Here is a 21932-nt window from a genome sequence, read left to right as displayed (position 1 = left end):
TTTCTCATTCCTTATTTCTGAAAATGTGAGCCTTATTTAGTGATTTCTCACTTCATCTTATGTACCATCTCACCAAAAAAGATAGTATTATTAATTTTCTTTCTGTACACTTATGAAGCTTTATATAATTTTTATATGAAACAATGAGCCTACCATATATGTTTCCATTCTCCAACTTCTTCCATTTCCAGACAAGAAACAGTGATTTACATATTATTTAATTTTTTATACATTATAGCAATAAATTTTCAAAGTCATGAATGCAGGCAGATGAAATAAATTATGAAGGCAACTAGAAAGTCAATGAATGGTATTAAGAAAGCTAATTCTATGGCATTTGGGGATTTTTTTTTTAAGAGTTTGATTATTACACAGTGCTAGAGATTTTAACTCATGGCTATTTAGAGAATGTTTACATACGACTTTAGAAGGGCTCCTCTGTATGGCTAATAGTATGGGGACTCAGAACAGATCTCTCAAGATATATCACTTTGGCATGTGGATTATTTTGAGCTAAAGGCAATCAAGATCCTACAGGCTCAAGAGAAATTACTGCCTTTCCCTTAAATAAATACAGGTATTTAAATTGGGGATTTTTCCCAGAAAGAGTTATTACAGGAGATAATTTTTACCTAAGTGTCTTCATCTGTATGACAGGATAATCATTTAAGTACCTAAAACCTGCTTTTTTTGGTATTGTCCTGTGAACTATCCTCCTGTCCTTGAGACCCCCAGACCCCGGCCCTATTCCACAGCTCAGGGTGGCAATATATACTCATTTCACCTTTCTGTCTGTGAACCTCTTTGGTATGTGGGATCTCTGAGCCGTGTGTGTAGTTGGGGGCGATTTCTGTGTGTGTGTGTGTATCTGTGTAGCTGGGGGTGATTCCTGTATTTATATGTATGTATATGTGTATGTATCTGTGTAGCTCGGGGTGATTCCTGTATGTGTGTGTGTGTGTGTGTGTGTGTGTGTGTGTTTATGTATAGCTGGGGGCGATTCCTGTGTAAGTATGAAATTAAATTTGATTTTTTCCCTGTTAATCTGTCTCATGTCAATGTAATTTTTACAACCTAGAAGAGTAGAGGAAAGTTTTTGTCCTCCGAAACAGCTGTCTTAGTGAGATAAACTTTCCTGGCTGGACTCTGCTCCCTCCAAGGCTGCTGCAGCTGAGAGATCCTAGGACATTAGACAAGTGGTAAGTGTTTTTTGGTCTTTTTCCCTTAATAAAAAATTTAACTAGCAGGAGAAATTATTTGTAGAGCCAGTTCATTAGACTTAGTGACTGGAAAAACTGGCAGAGTACTCTTGGTTCGATTGATCCATATTTTTCCCAGAGATGGCCGCTGGTTTTTTGTTATTGTTATCTGTCTCTTTTGTCCTATTCTGTCCTGAGCGCTTGTTTGGCTTTATGACCTGTGAGAATAGTCTCTTTGGTATTTGCCATCTAGAAGGTTGATGTAACTATCTGCACTTGCTAAGTCAGTCAAACAGACTGGGATTTAGAGCAGCTGTAGCCAGTTGGTCCTAAGTGCAGATATCAACCATGGCTTTGACTAGCATCTCTTTGTCCAGGCATGCCCATTGTCAGGGGAGTTTATCATAAGGGTCCCAGTCCATAAGAAGCCTTTTGCATAACACCTTGTGAAAAGCTTTTTCGTAGCACCTTTGTAGCTCTGTTAGTGCAGACTCCACATCATCCTTACTGCTTGTGCAACAAAGGTCTCTACTTTCTTAGACTGTTTTGGGGAGTGAACTTTTTTGGGTCTTTTCAGGGCTGCATCTCTTTTTATTCTCCTTTGGGGACACCTCTTGCACCTATGATTAAGCCATAGAAAGTCTAATTGGTTTGAGTCACTATTAAGATCCTATTTTCTGAACTGGAAAAACTTCTAAATTGTTAAATTTTTAGAGAGCTGTCAAACATGTTTTATTGGTACCTGTGGAAAGACCAAATTAAAAAGTGGACACAAAGCAATATAATGGCTAGCTTTAAGAACTCCCCTAATTATAAAAAAAAAGTTTCAAGAAGCAGTCTCAGATTTCCCTTATGGGTCTCACCGATGCTAATAAAAACATTAGGTTAATTAACAAGATAATGAAAAGAGGCTTTCGGGGAAAGTCAAGGGACTCTTCCCAACAAGGTGAAATTTTTTAAAGGGTTATTAAGAAGTAAGGTAAATAAAGCAAGTATTGAAAGAGATGGAACAAAGAGAACTCAGAAAGAAAGAGTCTCCAGACTCATCCCTGCAGGGTGGAATCTTTAGATGGTTATTAAAAAAGGGATTGAGGCAGGAGAGACAGGACACTGGACCCGAGGACAGCTCCTCATTTTGGAGAAGGCAGCTCCTAGATAAGAATAGAGAAAAGGGGCCACCATGTACCAAAAGGCAAGAAGTCATACACGTTAACAGTAATCAGCTGGGGTCCTTGGGCAGACAAAGAAAAGCAGGAACCTCCAGAATGGCAGGAAACCACTTTTGGGGGTGATAAGTGACCCGGAAGCAGACAAAGAAAGGTGGGAAAAGGCAGGAGTCTCTAGCATCCCAATGTAACCTTTTGCTCATTACGCTCTCATTACAAAATTCATCCTTACAGATAAGTTCCCATCATGCGCTGATGCCAAGACACTCCTGATCAAGACTAAATAAAGATAAAAATCCCTCCTTCCCTCAGGAAGGTGGAGCTAGAACGAAAAACTGGGAATAAGACCACAAAATCCTCCCTCCCTGGTGAATATTCCACCCCTTCATTTCTACCCTCCACATAACCAGCTAGGCAAAGCTCAGGGCAGCTACTCACCTAATAACTGTCTGCTTTCCCTTTGACAGCATTCTATCCAAAAAAAATCCTCACTTTGCTTTTTTGACTTCCCTGTCCTCTCTGAATTCTTTCTGTAAAGACAGAAAGCCTACCTTCTGGAAACATCTTTGGTGAGAAGAGGCGGAGAATTTGGTTAAGCTTCCGCCTCCCTTGAGCTCCAGAGGAGCTGCCTGATTTCCGCCATCTTTCTCTCCGCTTTCTTACTGTCGGTGGCATTTTCAGACGGACTGCAGCAAGGAGTGGTATTACGCTGAGCCACAAAAGCCACAGGACCCTCGCCACGAGAAATCTCCCGCAAGAGGATGTGTCAGTCGTGAATAGAGAGAGGTCTGTCCGCCGACCTCAAGGCAATTTCCACGGAGTTTCTGGCACACAGGTAAAACACAAAGCCAGAAAATCCCCCCCCCCGCTGCCCTTACAGGGGGTATTATTGGTTCACCCGTGCCTGACTATCTTCTCTGCCTCCTTGCCTCACTCCATTCTTGCCTCTGCGCCTTACTCAGCTGGGAATGGCGAAAAAGAAACCTGCCCCACATTTTGCAGCCTCACCGCTAGGTCTTGCACTTTTTCCTGTGCCTGGCACGTCTGGAAGTTTCCAGCCTGTCTCACTGGCATCTGGCGCCGGGAACCACAGGAGCCTTGCCCTCTGGGTTTGCCTTATCCATCATTTGATTAACTGTCCCTTCTGTTCAATTGTGTGGAAATCTAAAGCGAGGCCTTACCTACCCTGTAAGAGAATCCGCAGAGAGGCCCTGCCGCCATCGCTTCAGGAGCTGCCTCGGGCCACAAGCGGCCTAGGTACCCGGACGGTGCACTGCGCAGTGGGGCCCATCGTGGGGGGCTGCGGCTAGGCAGTCATCATTTGCGGCCATAGCGCGCCTCGCGGTGGTCCGCCCGTCCCCCTAGCCTCCCTGCCACCCCCCACGGGCCGCCCCCCTACCCCGTCCCGCCCTTTGGGGTAAGGTGGCCTGGGGAGGGATGGGTAGCGGAGATGGGAGATGGCCGTGCCCAGAGGATACAAGCCCCAGTGCTAACCCATGCCCCCCCTGCGCTTGCCTCCTCAGGGTCGATGGACTGGGAGGGTCCTCACAGGGTCCTCGGGACCTCTGTCTCTGTAAGTACAGATATAGTGCCTGGTGCTGTCTGGTGCTGCCCTACCCCGTCCTGGGCCACCTCGCATAGCTTGCTGGAAAGAGCTTGGGTGGGGGCTGGGGGGCGGAATTGAGGCCCAGTGGCACTGCCCACAAAAAAGAAGGGAAAAGAGAAAGCTTTACACCACCTCTCTTAATGGCCAGTGTCTATTTTCAGAAACTTGTGGCTCAGGCGCGAAAGAATCTACCTGTCAATTCAGGAGACACAGGCCCCTGGGTCAGGAATATCTCCGGGAGAAGGAAATGGCAACCCACTGCTGTATTCTTGCCTGGGAAATCCCATGGAGAGAGGAGCCTGGAGGGTTACAGTCCATGGGGCCTCAAAGAGTCAAACAGGACTGAGCAACTAAGACTTTCAACACCCTTTTATTTAAAAGATGGTTCCCTAACTAAATAGGTCCTAGAACGATGAGGATGCCATTCCAGGGAAACATACCCTGGAACAGAAGGATTAATCATTGAACTTAGAATCTGTAGAGGAGCCTTCAGGAAAGTTGCTCGTCCTGGGTACCACAGATTCCAGGAAGGACATGGGCCCCAGGATGCTGGGGCCAGTAGGACTGCCATGGTGGGGGGAGAGGGTAGCTAACCCCCATATTGGCTAGGGTTGATTCACTAGATGGACAGGGAAGCCTGGAACCAGTCCTATAACCAGGAATGTTATAGGAGCACTCTCACCCTGAACAAATATGGGAAACATCTCCTCCATCCCCAAGGACTCACCTTTCAGTTGCATTCTGGGTCACTGGGAAAAGTTTTCTCTAGAGTCTTTAAAATGAAAAACACTCAAATTCGTTTGTAACACAGCCATGCCCCAATATAAACTTGAGAACCATGAGACCTGGCCAGAGAATGGAAGCCTCAACTATAACAGTATCCTACAGTTAGATATTTTTGCAAAGGGCAGGGAAACCAGACAGAAGTTCATTACATTAAGGCTTTTATGGCCCTTAGAGAGAACCTGTAGCTATTCAAGTCCTATGTTAGGGAACCTTGCCAGTGGGGACCTATTCAGGCTTCACAAATGCCATCTTTAGTGGCACCCCTGGAGGAGCACAAGCTTCAGACTGATGACTCAAGTCCCAACTCTTTTGCTATCTTCAGCCCCTCTCACACCCAATAAACCTTTTTACCCTTCCATCCCATGCAGTTAGAGCATCTTGGTCCCCTGCAGGAAGTAGCAGGTGGGTCTCAGGGAATTACCAGAGTCCACATCCATCCAAAGGGTCCTTCTTGTTATTCACATTATCATAGATCAGCTTACAAACATTCACTATCTAACACTATGAATGCCATTGCTAAAGGTACTGAGTCATTTGACTGTTGGATCTGTGCCCACAGCCACACCTCCCCAGAGGACCTAAGTCTTTTATGCGTCCCTGCCTCCTTGAGGAACCTGATGGAGTTAACAGCAATATATGCTGGGTTCTTATTTACCACCCTAATTTTCATTAATCACAGGTAGGTGACAGACACCAATCAGACTGCTAATATCCAATATGTGGGGAATATCACTATCTGATGGAAGAATCTAGTCACTGAAATAAAACTGAAACTCACAATAGAAGCATAATAATAAGACAAGGCCAGAAGAGAGATTAGATAATATTCTGGACTATTCTAACTATTATTATGCTTCCACTGTGAGTTTCAGTTTTGAGAAAGCAAGGGAATTACAGAAAAAACAGCTACTTCTGCTTCATTGACTATGCTAAAGCCTTTGACTGTGGGGATAATAACAAACTGTGGAACATTCTTAAATAGATGCACATACCAGACCAGTTTACCTATCTCCTGAGAAACCTATATGCAGATAAAGAAGCAACAGTTAGAATTGGACATGGAAAAACTGACTGGTCCCAACTGGGAAAGGAGTATGACATGGCTATATATTGTCTGTGTGCTTATTTAACTTATATCCAGAATACATCATGTGAAATGCAAGACTGGATGAATCACAAGCTGGAATCAAGATTGCTGGGAGGAATAACAGGTTATATTTGAGAAATAACATCTCAGATATACAGATGATACCACTCTAATGGAAGAAAATGAAGAGGAACTAAAGAGCCTCCTGATGAAGGTGAAAGAGGAGAGTGAAAAAGCTGGCTTAAAACTCAACATTCAGAAAACCTAAGATCATGGCATCTGGTCCCATCACTTCATGGCAAATAGAAGGGGGAAAGTAGAAGCAGTAGCAGATTTTATTTTCTTGGGCTCCAAGATCACTGAGGATAGTGACTGCAGTCATGAAATTAAAAGACACTTGCTCCTTGGAAGGAAAGCTGTGACAAACGTACACTGTATTAAAAAGCAGAGATGTCACTTTGCAGACAAAGGTCTGTATAGTCAAAGCCACTGTTTTTCCAGTAGTCATGTATGTATGTGAGAATGTAAAGAAGGGTGAGAACCAAAGAATTGATGCTTTTAAATTGTGGTGCTGGAGATGACTCTTGAGAGTCCCTTGGACAGCAAGGTGATCAAACCAGGTAATCCTAAAGGAAATCAACACTTAATATTCATTGGAAGGACTGAGGCTGAAGCTGAAGCTCCAATACTTTGGCCACATGATGCAGTCAACTCACTGGAAAAGACCCTGATGCTGGGAAAGACTGAAGGCTAAAGGAGAATGGGTGGCAGAAGATGAGACAGTTAGGTAGCATCATCAACTCAATGGACATGAATTTGAGCAAATTGAAAAATAGCAGAGGACAGATGAGTCTGGCGTGCTGTTGTCCATGGTATCACAAAGAGTTGGACGTGGCTTAGTGACTGAACAACAATAAAATGTTTAATATAACTAATAACTATACTCAGATACATTCCCATTTCTCCCTATTAATAGCTGCTGTGTTGAAACCTGAGGTGCTTCAGAAACCCCATGGCTTCAGAAAATTCAAATGATGATGTAGGAATTTCAACCTATCCTACCTAAAGGTGAGAACCGTCCACATACACTGCACAAGGTTGCTGCCTCCTTCTGTTCCCCGCTTTCCATCTCCAACACTGTAAACATCACCAACGCCCCTATCTCTGACAGATACCAAGGGGATCTGCACCCAAAGATAGAGACAGTGCCCACACTCAGCTTGAAGCAGTTACAGAAGATGGACTATTGACCCTTTGCTCCTCAAAAGATTTCAAGGGTCCAGACTCCTTGAAGGGGGAATGTTAGAGCAGGCAGAAAGCTAGGTACGAACAGAGAACAGGGTACACGGGCCAAAGGGCAGGAAACCATACATCTCGTGAACAGCACAGCTGCTCAACTTACACTGTCTGTTCTCTCTTTAAGAGTATAATATCCCTTAGATAAATCCTCGCTTTGCTTTCTTGACCTCCCTGTCTCATCTCTGAATTCTTTCTGCAATGAAACAAGAACCAACCTTCCAGCAACACTCATGTGTAGTCATTAGGCAAAAAGGCAAAGCCACTGGGGAATGGCATCAGCAACAGAACATAAAGCAGACTCTGATTAAGCTTTGTGATGTCTGAATAGGGAACCCACAGAGCGTGTCTGAGCGTGCTCAATAAACATGTCCAGGCTTCATATGACCACCATACAACATTCCAGGTGTAGTATTCAACTGGTAAGGGGAAACTGAAGGGAAAATAGCTCTCAGCATGCGTGTGTGATGGCTTCAGGAGTCCAGTGCACAAGAACCAAAGCTGATGTAAGTAAATGAGATAATCACCTGGCTTCCACTTTCTCATCAATGAATGTGTGCTGTGCTTAGTCACTCAGTCGTGTCCAGTGCTTTGTGACCCCATGGACTGTAGCCTGCCAGGCTCCTCTATCCATGGGGATTCTCCAGACAAGAATACTGGAGTGGGTTGCCATGCCCTCCTCCAGGGGAACTTCCCAACCTGGGGATTGAACCTAGGTTTCCCACACTGCAGGCAGATTCCTTACTATCTGTGCCACCAGGGAAGCCCCATCAATGAATATTCTGCACCTAATAGAAAAAACTCATGACTATTCAAAGGTTAAGATGAAATTAAAAGGGTAATCAGAAAACCTGAGGGGCACTCCTCATTTGCAAGCACACCCACATCCTTTTCTGAGCGCATATTTTAGCTTCTTAATAAATAGTTTTCTTGTTTCTCTTTATGCCTCTCTCTCTCTGTGTTTTCCTTTGCATTCCTTGTCCAAAATTATTTTTGGACAGGTAGAACAATATCCTGAACCTTTAATAAAGCCATCCAGCATCAGGATGAATTAAACAGACATTGATATGGTTACCATAAAGGTTTTCATATAGCTACCAAAGGCTGGGTGGGCCTGAATGTCCCCCCTTTCATCCAGCAACTGGATTTAAAGAAATCCAGACAAGTTCATCTGTTTATCCCAGTTTGGAGAAATTTGAAAAGCTGAAAGGCAGAGATTACTGTGAGAAATCTGATCAACAATCACTAGGGGCAACCAGCCAGTTAATCAAATTAAAGATTGACAAAGGAACCAGGATTCCTTGGCTTAACCCCTCACTGGGGGGCCAAAGCCTTCTGCAGAAAAATGACTCAAATGGTCTGGGGATAGAAAATAGAAGTTTCCAGGAAACCCTTGATATGGGAACCCCATGAACTGGTACCAATATCCACTGGTAGAGCCTATGACTCAGGCTATAATTAGATTGAAAGAATACAGAAATGTAAGAGTTGATAAGATTATAAAAATGTGAATGTTTAAACAAGCTTTATGTAAAGAAGTAATGGCAACGTTACCTGAATGTTTTATGGGTATAGATATTATGTTTGGCCATGAAAACTTCCCCTACTCAATACTGTAAAACTAAAATTTATTCATGAAATCCTAATGGAGGCTATAATTAGTAACATAAGAGTTAATGGAATTAAGATAAAAGTTTATAAGAGAACCGATAAATCTGAACAGGCTTTATATAGCGTTATTGTATCTCTTTCTCCTGACTGTATTATGGGGATGGACATTGTATCTCACTGGGAAATGTTTCCTTTAACTAGTTTTGTAAAACAGAAAGCACATGAATCTGCCCTTCAAGCAATATTAATTGGACATGCCAACAAAACTGCCTGAGCAGAACATATAAATATTTTTATTTAAGACATAGTTAGAAGTCTCCCTGACATAAAGAAGCAAATTGAGGATGATGTAGTTTGATGGTTGATCAGCCTTTGATCTTACAAATCTTTGCAAAATTGGAAATTCACTTCTAGAGGAAGTTCACATTCCATCCATTTCTTTTCATAGATCTCCTAACCTCCCTTGCAAAAATCTTGTAATCTCTGTAGGAACTTGTATCTAGACCATCTCCAAATCTTAATACTCAACTGTTTAAAAAATAGAATGGGCTTTTAAAATATGAATTGCTCTGTAAGCACCCTTGCCCAAAATTATTGTTCAAAAAAATTTTTAATGAAAATCATAAGGTCTCTTTTTTATGTCTATCTATATGTATGTACATTACAGACATGGTATTTTTCTACTTCTGAATGGTATTACTAAAATTAATTATAAAAGTTCAATTTAACTGGCTTAAAAACAAACAAGCATAGCAAAAAACAGCACAACATTGTAAATCAATTACTTTCTAATTAAAAATAAAAAATAAAACGACAAGCACTATACAAATTAAGTATGTTTTCAAAGATACAGTAGAAACTAACTCAAATGTTTTTCAGGTTCACAGGAGCTACTATAATTTTTGGTAAATAAAAGTTTAAGTAATTTAATTAATACAGGCATGTCTTTAGAGTTATCAGCATTAAGTACCATATTATACATTTGTTATACTATTATACTAAATTTGTCAGAAAAACAACAAAAACAATGTAAGATGATGATTGATCTATATGATCACTGTTCTTACTGTACTTATATACATAATTGGCCCAAATTTATTGAAATGGCTTATTTTGCAAAGAGACTAGTCTTAATGAGAATGATTTTACAGAGAAAAATTATGTTTCAGTAATATACTTTTGTGGATATTAGATTCTACTACTGTCCATTGTCTTTTGACTATAACTATAAACTTGACTTCTCCTGAATTCTTCCAGTTTTCACCAAATTTTTGGCAACAATTCTCCAAACTAAGTTTTCCAACTTTTCTTCCACTCTTTTGACTTGAAATCATTGAGAACAAAAACTGCCAATTTTCCAAAGACATGCACACTAAAGTTGGACAACTTGATATAAACTTCAGAGAAATCACCATAACAGCGCATATACAGATAATCCTCATGCCTATTGCTAGGGCCAATCAGAAAGATCACTAGCTACGTTCAAACTGCAGACCTGAAAAATCCATCAGATTGTCACTGTCTGTCCCTTCTCCCTCTTAAAATGCTTCAAGTTGGACATCTAGAAACTTTCTCAACTGGAGTTGGAGTTCAGAAACTGGGTCTGCAGTCTACTCCAATTACTAACCATTATTTTTCTTTTGTTTCCATATAAATGTCTCCTATTAAATATCTGACTGCTTGTACCATAGGCCTAACTTTGGGAGCCCACCTGTGCCTCATGGAAAGGGATACAACTTTAACCGAGATGACCTATTTTCAATACTAAGAGACTGGTTCAGAGAGATACAGCAATCTAGCAACTCGAATTCTGAACTGGGAAACTTCCTGGGGAAGTTCCAAAGAAGGGAACCCTGGGGATTCAGAAAAGACCTCCTCAAGATGAGCCACTTTGGCTTGTGGATTATTTTGAGCAAGGACAACAGAGATCCTACAACCTCAAGAGAAATTACTTCCCCTCCCCTCCCTAACTATCTACAAGGAATTAAACTGGGGGGTTTTCAGAGGAAAAAAAAAAGTTATTACCAGAATTTTATCTAGGTGGCCCCGTCTGTATGTCAGGGCAAACATCGAACTGCCCAATATCTACTCTTTTTTATATTGTCTTGTGAATTACTCTCCTGTCCTTCAGAGCCTTGGGTGCCTATTTCATGTCTTAGTTCAGGATAGCAATATATACTTCATTGTACCTTTCTGTCTCTGACCCTCTCGTGTATGTAGGCTTCCTATGTTTATGAAATTAAATTTGATTTTCTCCTTTTGAGCTCTCTCAGGTCAATTCAATTGTTATAGCAGCTGGAAGAGCCTAGGAAGGTAAAGGAAAGTTTCCATCAGCAACAAAATTCTCCTCAACTCATGAAGAGATGGTTTAACTGCTCCTTCTGATCTTAACACATTGTTGAATTTTCAGAAAGACACAAATGGCATTGTGATTACAACCTGTTAACATCTGTCACTGATTGGATACCCCACAGTTATCTGCTTCTTGTGATTTTCTTAGAAATTGTATTTTGTAATCAATTAGTAGCTCCTATGAATAATTTAAATGGAATAAAGAACACATTTTCTTCAGATGATGGTATTTAAAAACTCACACACATCAACAGTGTAGATTCATTTTGTGTGTAAGTAAATAGCTAACTGATATCTTCAAGATTCGGTCTCTTAAAAAAGCAAAGTATAGTAGAGTAAAAGTTTCTTAAACTATCACAGCTAAATAAAATGGGCAACAGTCTGCTACTTATAGATTGAGTTAATGGTGTATAGAGACAGAGACTTGTCAATGTTGATATGTTCCCTTTATGTGGAATGCTTGCCCAGACAGGCTGGGGTGAAATAAATGTATTACAGAAAAAAGTACTTTGTTGTGCATCTATTAGGTGTTCTATCAACAACTTTGGAAGTTTGTTACATAATCCCAATTTTAAATGTATGAGCCCTGAAAATCAAATGAAGTTCAAGGATTTGCTGAAGGTCCAGTGCTAAAAAGGAATGGAGTCAAGAATGATATCTCTACTTGTGTCCAAAAGCTCTCTTTTCACTATATTAAACTACCTTCCTCGATGTTTCCATCTAATTTTATTATGATACTATCACATATGTCAACACTACTCATTTTTACAAAATGAGTAACTGTATTTTTCAGTATTTTTCTCCTTATTCCAGTTTCTAATCCAATAAGAAAGTTAAAAAAGGATAAGAAAATAAAAAAGGAAGTGGAAATTTACTTGAATAAGGTACTAAAATTAACTAAGTTTTCCTGAGAGCTTAAGTTCTCATGATCTTCTAATTTTCAAGGACCTAGATATTTCATATATTTATATTTTAGATATAACATGCCTGTTTGTCCTTATATGCATGAATTATAATTGTACATTTTAGAAAGATTTCTATAAAAATGGTGAAGAGAACAAAATGCTGTTTGCTTTAAACAATCAGCCTCAATTAGTCTAATGTAAATTAGTTCCTTCCTTAATAATGCCATCTTCCTAGAAATGTTTTCCCAAATATGAACATAGTATGTCAGTTTTTAAATCTGAAAAGACAGAGTACAAGCAATTAAGTTACTAATTATTAATTAAGATGTTAGTAAAGAATCCCTTGGGGCTTCCCAGGTGGCTCAGTGGTAAAGAATCCGCCTGCCAATGCAGGAGCTGGGGGTTCAATTCCTGGATTGGGAAGATCCCCTGGAGAAGAGAATAGCTACCTACTCCAGTATTCTTGCCTGGAGAATCCCATGCATAGAGGAGCCTGGTGGCCTATAGTCCATGGGGTAGCAAAGATTCTGACAGGACTGAGCGACTAATACTTTAATATCATTGTAGGATTTACTATGGGGCTTCCCTAGTGGCTCGGTGATGAAGAATCCATCTGCAGTGTAGGAGATGTGGGCTCGATCCGTGGGTCAGGAAGATCCCTTGGATAAAGAAATGGCAACCCACTCCAGTATTCTTACTTGGAAAATTCTATGGACCAGGAGCCTGGCAGGCTATAGTCTACAAGGTCGCAAAAGAGTCAGACACAACATAGCGACTAACCAACAACAACAAAGAATTCCTTTGTATACTCTGGGCCACATTTAAAGATAGGAGAGATGATAGATACATTTCTTTAAGTAAAAAGACTTCCCCATTTGCTGACTGTTAACTCCAAGGTTGACTGTCTCCATCAATAGTAGTTCTCTGGAGTGGTTAACCAAGGTCATTTGCAAGTGAGAAAATAAAAAAGGTTTGAAAAAAAGATTCAATATTTGAAATATTATGGATTTTAATATGTATTCTGTTCACTTCTTAAAAAGGAATGCTTTCATTGTCACAGGTCTTTTATTCTAAGTTTACCGAGACTAAGATGATTCAACCCTTCACTTGAAGATATTATTGAAGATATTAGCATTTTTTGTACATAAAGATATTAGCACTTTTTTTTTGCTTTAAACTGACTTCATTTGCAATAGGCCATGCAGTCATAGCAAGTAAAATTAAAGGCCCTAATGCCAGTTATTACTTCTGGTTTTTATTGGTTTACTTTAAATCTATACATGCATTATGCAGTTTTTTAAAAAAAATTAAAATAACAGTTTAGTACATATAAAACAAACAATCTTGAAAGCAAAGACTGTTAAAACAGACAAATACAAGGATTATTTGGAATACCTGGTTTTAAGTCCCCATGGACAAATATGTCAATCATATATCGACAGAATGCATACTGATCTGACAAAAGTAGAAAGAAAAAAAAAAACAATGAAAAATGTCATCAATACCTTTCTTTTTTTCTAGAGAGAAATGCCATAACAAAACAAAATAGTGTAATTCTATTTTAGTTACTACAATATTTTATGTGAAGGAATAATTTGCACACATATGAACACAAAGAAATAGTAATAAACATGTTTTCATTTATTCCATACAAAAAAGAATACCCTTAAAAATTGAAACAGACTAGTTCATAGTGATATTATAGTGGTTGTTTTTAAAAATCAAAACCTCTTTCATCAAATTTATTATGTCATCATATTTAAGCAATTTTTCTCATTGTTTGCATATATACTTCCAAATAATGAAACAGAAGTTTCACAAGAAACTTGGAATGTTTTATCAAATACTCGCTCCCAACCCTTCACCTGATTGTCTAAATGAAGCTGCAGAAAGTTTCTTGAAAAGGAAGCATGAGGGTTAACCCCTTTGCAACCTGTCAGGTCTTCTACATAGAGATTCTCTTCAATTAGAAGAGTAAATTCAGGAAAACAAATTTAACAACACCAAATAGCACCATTCTTAAGGCAACTGATTGGGTAATCTTTATTAGAGGATCATCTTATAATCTTGATTAGTATGGTTCCTGGGAAAAGTCAAGAAAAGCACAGATTTGAGCTTTTAGGGCAGACTTTGTCAAAAAGAATTTCAGAAGTTCTTTTTTGTTTCCTTCTAAATTAAAGACATTCCACCAAACTTTAAATCTTCATGTAACTTTAGGTTATGCTGAAGTCATTCCAATCCAAATTTCAGTTGATAAATCACTGCCTAAGCCTTACTGTATCTTCTTTAAAGCTTGCAGATTATTAAGTGAATCTTGTTCAAAATAATTTACATTTTAATGTTTTTAAATAGGCATCTTATTAAGTCAATAAATCCAAAGGCAGCTTTAGTATCAAGAGAGTTTATTAAATTTATACAACATGACATACCCTTAGGTGCTTTAAATTATGTATTGATGTATCAGACCTATGAAATAATGAAACATTACTATATAAATACCCCACAAAATGATTTTTTTAAAACTCATTGTTTTTAGAGTTTTACAATATTTTTAGAGTAATCCATTTTATTATGAGACTCTGCTAGGTATTTGAAAAAAATAAATACACCTATTGCAGAAGATGCAAAAGTATAATTCTTTCCATTAGTACCTAAATTAGTAGGCCAAAACTCATAAAGTTTCCAAAATTTGCATGGATTTTGACTGTTGAAATCCATTAACAATCACCAGTGAGGTGGCTAGTGGGAGGGAGCTAGCTCTCAGATCAGTCCAAGAATCTATTTGTTTTTGGATGTACTAACAGTAATAACAGGGGATTCTCATCCCAGGACCAGGTAATCCTATGATACAGCAGAGAAGATTAAGGTAGAGGGTATTTTCCCTTTTCTGGGTATAACCCTTTTCCTTAGTGAAATTGTAGAGTGAGCCATTTGACTCTAAGATGAAAAGTACATTTCCCTTAAATTGCAAGCTTGAGTTTGGGAAGTGAGGATTTCCTAAAATTGGCAGGCTTTCCTCTTTGTCGCTAATGACTGATCATTTTAAATGTGTCCTTTCTACATCTCAAGAAGTGGTTCTCAAAGGGCAATTTAAGTAAAAAAGATGAGGACTTTGTTAAAATGCAGATTTCTTGGCACAGTCAGGCCAAGGAAAAAACCTGAAAAAAAAACAAAACCCCTACAATTCGATGGGGTCTGGACCCTAGGGATATGCATTTTTAACCAATTTCCCACAGGAATCAGATTAGACCACCACTTTTGGAATAACTAATCTAAAATCACTCAAAATTTCTTTTTTGACAATCATTTCTAGTGTCTCTAAAACCCTCAGCAACAACAATGGAAAAAGTATGTATCTTGGAAGTTTAGAATGCATGGACTTCTTGCAATTTGAAGGGTTTGGACACCCCCCCAAATGAAATATGTTGCTCGGCCCCAAGCTGTGATAGGTTGTTTTGTATACGTAACAGGTAGACTAGTTTATTGAATTAACTAAAATCTTCATGCTTCAGAAGGTCTTCTTTAACTGAATGCTGACAGTGAAATGAAGCTGTATGTCATATTATTACCTATGCAAAATGTTTGTATTTCTTATGCCACTATTTTCTGGATCCAAAAGTCATTTATTTAATTAATGCACCAGTAGTCCTACAAGCTTCCAATTTGAAAAAGAAAATCTCTTATGAATTCAAGAAGGTTAATTTTTTTAATGTAGAAAATTATTTTGGTTATACCACATAGGAGGTTTCCATTATATTTAAATGATGCTGTGATGTTGCATTTTAATGACACCAGCATATCAAGAAGAGAAAGTATTTTTACAATATTTAAAGTTAAGAATTATTTTGGCCACACTTTGTGGCATGCAGGATTTTAGTGCTCCCACTAGGAAAAGAACCTGTGCTCCCTGCAATGGAAGCATGAAGTCCTAGTCACTGGACCACCAGGGGATTCCCAAAGTTAAGACATTTTAAATATTTTAAATTAAGATGCTCCTTTCCACCTGTCCTATGTGTTGACCTTAACAGCGTGTGAGAATTCTAGACAGGAATATGTTGGGCAGTCCCCAGTGTGTTTGCTTCACCTGTCTAAGGATAAAGCAAAACCAGGCCATCCTGAATTTGGAAACTTCATTTTACAGAAATGCTTCTTTAAATCCAACTCAAATGTTAAAACAGGTCATTTTTTCCTAAAGAAAATCTGAACTGTTCTACCATTCTTTCATTGTTATGTGACAGTGATTCACATAAGGTAATTTTATATCTCCTCATCACTTCTTAGTATTTTTTTCCTCCAAATGAACATCTTTCTAGGAATGCCACACGCCGTCCATCTCTTCCCTTTCCGACCCTCGGGGAGCGTGATAGATGTCATTGAGCTGCTGCCTTGTTGGTTGTTCCCTGTGGAGTGGCAGCTGAGAGAAAATGCATTCAGGGTGCAGAATGTTAACAGAAAAGAGATTTTAGAAAACCTCTAATGAGAGTGGGGCATATGTGGTCTGGCACTCTACGGCAGATTCACATTAGCTACAATTTCTCTGCCTGCCATGAATAGTTGTTTAAAAAAGGAAGAAAAAGGAAGAAAAGAAAGAGAGAGCATAGCGGTGGGAAGGTTTGATTTTTCCTTCTCCACAAATTTGCCATAGCCTGTGAGAAAACCGGAGAGCAATGCTTGATCACACGGACCCTTCTCATCCTACTCTAAACAGATTGGTCCATAAAAAACAGATTATGTAGCACATAAGTGTGTTTTAGGTTTAGAATAGGCATGTACATATATATATATATATATATATATATATATATATATATAAATCTTATTCCTGATGCTTTAGAAAAATATAGTGTTTATATATACAGTTTTAAAAATAACATGTATGAATATATATGCATGTATACTATATAATTAAATAATTTCACATAAAAATCTGTGTCCAGTGAATAAAAGACCTATAGAACCTATTTATTTAAATAGCACTATTAGAGATCTATATGCAAGAATAAAGCAAATTCATTAGGTCTAATTCAAGCTAAGCAAATAAATAATCCTTTACCTAAAGGAGAAATAACTATTTTACTAAATCAGAATCAATACAAGTCTCAAAATCAAAGCCACCTCACAAGTAGATAATTTAGAAAGCACTATGTCTTTATCATGGTTGAGTTTAAAACTATAATGCAATTATTTTAAAAACAAATGCTCTGAAATCATAACTTAATTTCTTAAATGATACTTTTATATATCTGATAAGCTATTAGAGGTGAAGTTTCCATTATTTACCTAATAATACATTTATCTAATTGAGATGACAGCTCTTCTCAATATAGAGCCTGAATTTAGCAAAGGCATTTGTTTAGCTGATAAAATCACACTTGTGCTTTTATTTCCAACTCTTAAGTGATAGTTGAACATCCTTTTAATAGATAAATAGCTCTGTGATGTGAAAATGAAATTAGTAAATTGAAAATGGAAAGGTAATATAATGTTATCTTCAATAATTCTGGTTACTGATAGGAATAAAATATAATATGTGTGACCCAGAAAATAGATATCATTTGGAAATATTTTAGTGATGAGTCCCTATCAATAAAATATGTACCCCACATAACTAAGATACTAAAAATGAACATTGAAAAGTGAATTCATATTCTTAGTTGCTAGATGAGTATTTTGGTACTCCCATATATAAATGGAATGAATTTTTACATGCTGTATTTATGGGCAAAAAATAAAAATATGCTTGGTACATTTAATCTGGTTTCATGTGATTCTTTTCTTTTTGTGTGCGATTGTTTTCTTTTTGAAAAGACAATCTAAAATGCAAAGTATTTTAGGATCTTTATAATAATTTTAAATAAGTATGTCAGTGAATCAGAAGATTAATTTTCTTGTCTAGCACAATAAAATAGTCCATTCAAAATATTTTTTTATTTACTATATTTTTCCTACCCAAAATATTGCATAAAAAACATACAGCTTTGCTAGATATAATAATTAATTTTTCAATTGATTCAAGGCAATATAATCATCTTTAAAATTGAAGAAAGGTTTTTGGGCTTCAAAGATTTAATTTCACTCATGTCTCCTGCATTGTAGGTGGATTCTTTAATAGCTGAGCCGCAAGGGAAGCCTAAGAATACTGGAGTGGGTAGCCTATCCCTTCTCCAGCGAATCTTCCTAACCCAGGAATTGAACAGGGGTCTCCTGCATTGCATGCAGATTCTTTATCAATTGAGCTATCAGGGAACCCTCTTTAAATATTACTTTGAAATAAAATTACTAACTATAAAAATTGGTGGGTTACAAAAAAAAAACACAAACTTTTCCTTTCTTTTGTTTCCCTTTCAAAATATACTTTGAAAAAATATACCTTTTCCTTCATATAAACAAACATATCCAAATATTACTTCTGCATTCAGGGAAAAAAGTGATTCAAAGGTAAAATATGAGAGTGCATTACAAAGACAAATACCATATAATTTCATCTTTATGTAGAATCTAAAACAAAAAGAGCATGGTTCTCAAATTCCATATCTTGTACCTTATAGTAGGAAAACTTATTCAGTTTCATGGTCCAAATAGCTTACTCAGTAACGACATGTTTAACTTTTTAAATGCAAATCTTATAGAAACAAGTCTTAACTTTAGCCCTCAACTAAAATTATTGAAACTATCAGAATAAGGAAAACATTTTAATGTTTAAAAAACATTGATAGGAATAGTCTGCACAGAGAAGATCCCACAATCTGTGTGGGGAAGCTGAAGACTGTACCAACTTTCAACCAGGAGTGGATTTAGGCAAGGAAACAGTCAACAAGGGCTGGAGATGTTTGACGATAAGGTCCTCAGGGAACCTCTTAAAACGCCACCTTTTATGTTTACAAACACCTTTCTTTAAAGAATGTCAAGTTTACATTCTACCTCCACTTAATTGCTATATTTCTGTGAAGTATGGATGTAAGTTTGACATCAGCCTTACTGAAAAGCAGCACTATATGTAAGACACAAAGCTTTCTAAGGTCATAAATTTAGTCATTGGACAAAATGGATTTAATAATTCAATGTATCTTCTGAATTATGTCCTCTTGCAGAGCTACATGGATGTATGGATACTTTTTCTGATACTTATTCTATATGATTTGAAGATATACCTTTTAATAAATTTGCTGTCATTTTCCTGGATGGTTGTTCTTCAGAGTACAGAAAGGACAAAGAGTATGTTTCCCTTAAATAATTTCAGATACTAACTCAAATTCTCTTTCAAAAATGCTTCAACACGCATCTTTCAATAGGTGAACACAGTTTAGCATTTCTATATATAAATTTAAATTCCCCAATTATTGTATTTCCTTTCATGCATATTCACTTATACACATATTTTACTCCCTTCTGAAGTCTGATCTTCATCTTTTTCAGTTTTTAATTTCACTGCATCTGTTTCTTGCCCAACACTCTCTTAGAACCTCTGGCCACCTCCTCTGAATGTTTACCTTTCTGTTCATGCTTGGACACAGCTGCAGCATCTTTCTCGTCCTTTTTAGGTTTGGGTGATGTTTTCTGTACTTCTTTTACTTTAGTAGCTGTTTGCTTCACCTTCTCCTGTTTCACACCTTTCACTTCCTTTCTAATCTTTTCTTCAGTCTTTTCTCTAGTCTTAGCTTTCTTCTCTTCTGTATGGAGTTAAATAAAAGTTTAATTATATAAATAAAAAATATATATACATATTTTTAAACCAATGCAGCATTTTATCTTTCATTAGTTATTAAGAACAATTATAAAAGAAAAAGAAAAGAAAAACAAATTAAAAAACTGTCACTGACATAAATTGTGACTATTGTTTGACTTTTATACAGCTTATGAAGTGGCATGTTAGAGTACTAAAAACATGTTAACTTGAAAGTTGGACATTTACTTAATTTGTACACAAAAACATTATTTTTTACGTGGTCAGGAACTGAGTATATCAAAAAGGAGGCATTTGGATTCTGCAGGGCAGGTATATATAGACATGCTTAGTGAAAACCCCTGTCTGTACCAAAAAGCTCAATGAAAGAGACCTTTTAAATGGATATGATCATTTTGTTCTACAAATGAATTATATTCAAAGTCATTCAAGAAACTAAATTTTCAACACAATAGTTTTTAAAGATAACTATTGTGAATGTAAATGTAAGATGATTTGTACTGGTAATGAATATTAGAAACAAAAGAATAAAATCCATTAAAAGATAACTCAAGAGACATTCAGTCTTTAATGGTTTGACTTTAAAGTAATGGAAAGAGAGTAGAAATTAAGATGTCGGCTCCTGCTTATCCTGTGTCAAAAATAATAATTCATTTGTCTTCATTTGTCTCCTCTGTCCATGGGATTTTCCAGGCAAGAGTACTGGAGTGGGGTGCCATTGCCTTCTCCTGTTTCCCAAAGCTACTGACCATAAAACTCTAATAGAAAAATCACCCAATTACTCCACAAACTTCCAATATCTTTGTGGCTTTTGTGACTACAATCAACTGGGGATTTTCTTCTATTCCCTTTAAACTTCTATGCCTCCTTTACTACTTTCTGCTGCTTCCTACAGCAGACACATACATTGCTATGACGGAAACCAACACCTCTGTCCAGACGACTTTAAGTCAACATTGTTTCAGGACCCCACATGAAAATATTTCTTAGTTTCTGCCTGGAGAAGTTCCTTTGAGAGAGCCAACAGCACCTGTTAAGTCATATAATTCACCTATGATCACCTAACACTTTCAGAGAGCCTATCATAGCCTGGGTTCAAAGCCAGTTGCCTTACACATATACAAATCCCTTTGTGCTCTATTCATATGCAACAAGTGACTCTGCCTTTGGAATTAATCATTTATTCACCCGAGCTTAGATTTGTCTCAACTTTTATTTAAACACACATGCTATACCCTACTATTTACCTTGTATTGCAGATGGCTTTTACATACCTGTCTTCCCTACCAGACTGAGAGAATTTGAGAATCGGACTTATATATATACTATTGATTTTGAAGCAACATAACGTCTAGCACAGTACTTTTTTTCAGAGAAAATGAAGAATAAATGCTATAAATGAACACTTTGTTTTAGAAAACAGTAAATTATCTGCAGATCATGTATACAACATAGTGACATATAGGTTATATATGTAAATATGTGTTTAGAAATGGACTTGACAACAACCTGGAAAATCTGCCAACTAGGTTTTTGTTTGTACTTTCATATGTGTGAAATTATTATTGTGGTTACCTTAAATGACACCTGATCACTTCTTGTAGGTAGCAGTTGATTTAACCTTAGCTTTGTGCTATGAAATTAGACACATGGAATTAAGATTTACTTTTAGTGCCATTATAATTTACAAATGAACACAGGTCATTTTCTTAAACATAAGACTACATCTAAAACAAATTCCTTTATCAGTGGTTTTTAAAGTATAAAAATAACAAAATTTTCTCTATTTTAGACATTTTTAGTGATCTTTATCTTTGAAACAGGTAATGTTTCCTCACATTAAAAATAAAAAATGGATGAGAATGCAACAATGATGTGGATATAATGTGGAAAATGGCATAAAAGTAAAGCAACACCCAATATATATTTATTTTTATCAAATTAGATAGGTATTGTTAAATTTTGTGCCAAAATACTTTTCCTGATCTTTCTCAAAAATAATTTAACTGACAACTGCATTTAGGAGTTCATTAATTAACAATGAAGCAAAAAGTATTGTCATGTTCAAATCACCCAGCTCAATTTAGAAAGACATTTATGACTTTTGTCAAATGGAAAACAAAATAGCCTAATCAAAAGAATGACATCAGCATATTTGATCCAATTTTGGAATATCCATTAGCAATCTGTACCAGAATCAAAATATCTTAATCAAAGAAGGGAAATCATATTATGCAATA

At 37.2% G+C, this 21932-nt stretch overlaps 1 protein-coding gene across 27 annotated transcripts in view; it reads right to left on the bottom strand.

The window, feature by feature from the left end:
- Positions 1-21932, bottom strand: part of TRDN (triadin) — a 386030-nt gene that overhangs the window by 238335 nt on the left and 125763 nt on the right. For 26 of the 27 annotated variants that reach the window (XM_070449854.1, XM_070449856.1, XM_070449855.1 and 23 more), the window contains exons 8-9: positions 19499-19678; positions 13404-13463 (exon numbers count right to left, since the gene is read on the bottom strand). In XM_070449854.1, the coding sequence (XP_070305955.1) occupies positions 13404-13463; positions 19499-19678 (240 nt within the window). The remainder of the gene's footprint in view (positions 1-13403; positions 13464-19498; positions 19679-21932) is intronic. The other variant, XM_070449870.1, reaches the window with a different exon arrangement.

Source organism: Odocoileus virginianus, chromosome 19 (genome assembly GCF_023699985.2).
Source record: "Odocoileus virginianus isolate 20LAN1187 ecotype Illinois chromosome 19, Ovbor_1.2, whole genome shotgun sequence".
Lineage (NCBI taxonomy): Eukaryota > Metazoa > Chordata > Mammalia > Artiodactyla > Cervidae > Odocoileus > Odocoileus virginianus.
Note: the sequence above shows the minus strand (reverse complement) of the source record. Positions and strands in the feature narration are given on the sequence as shown.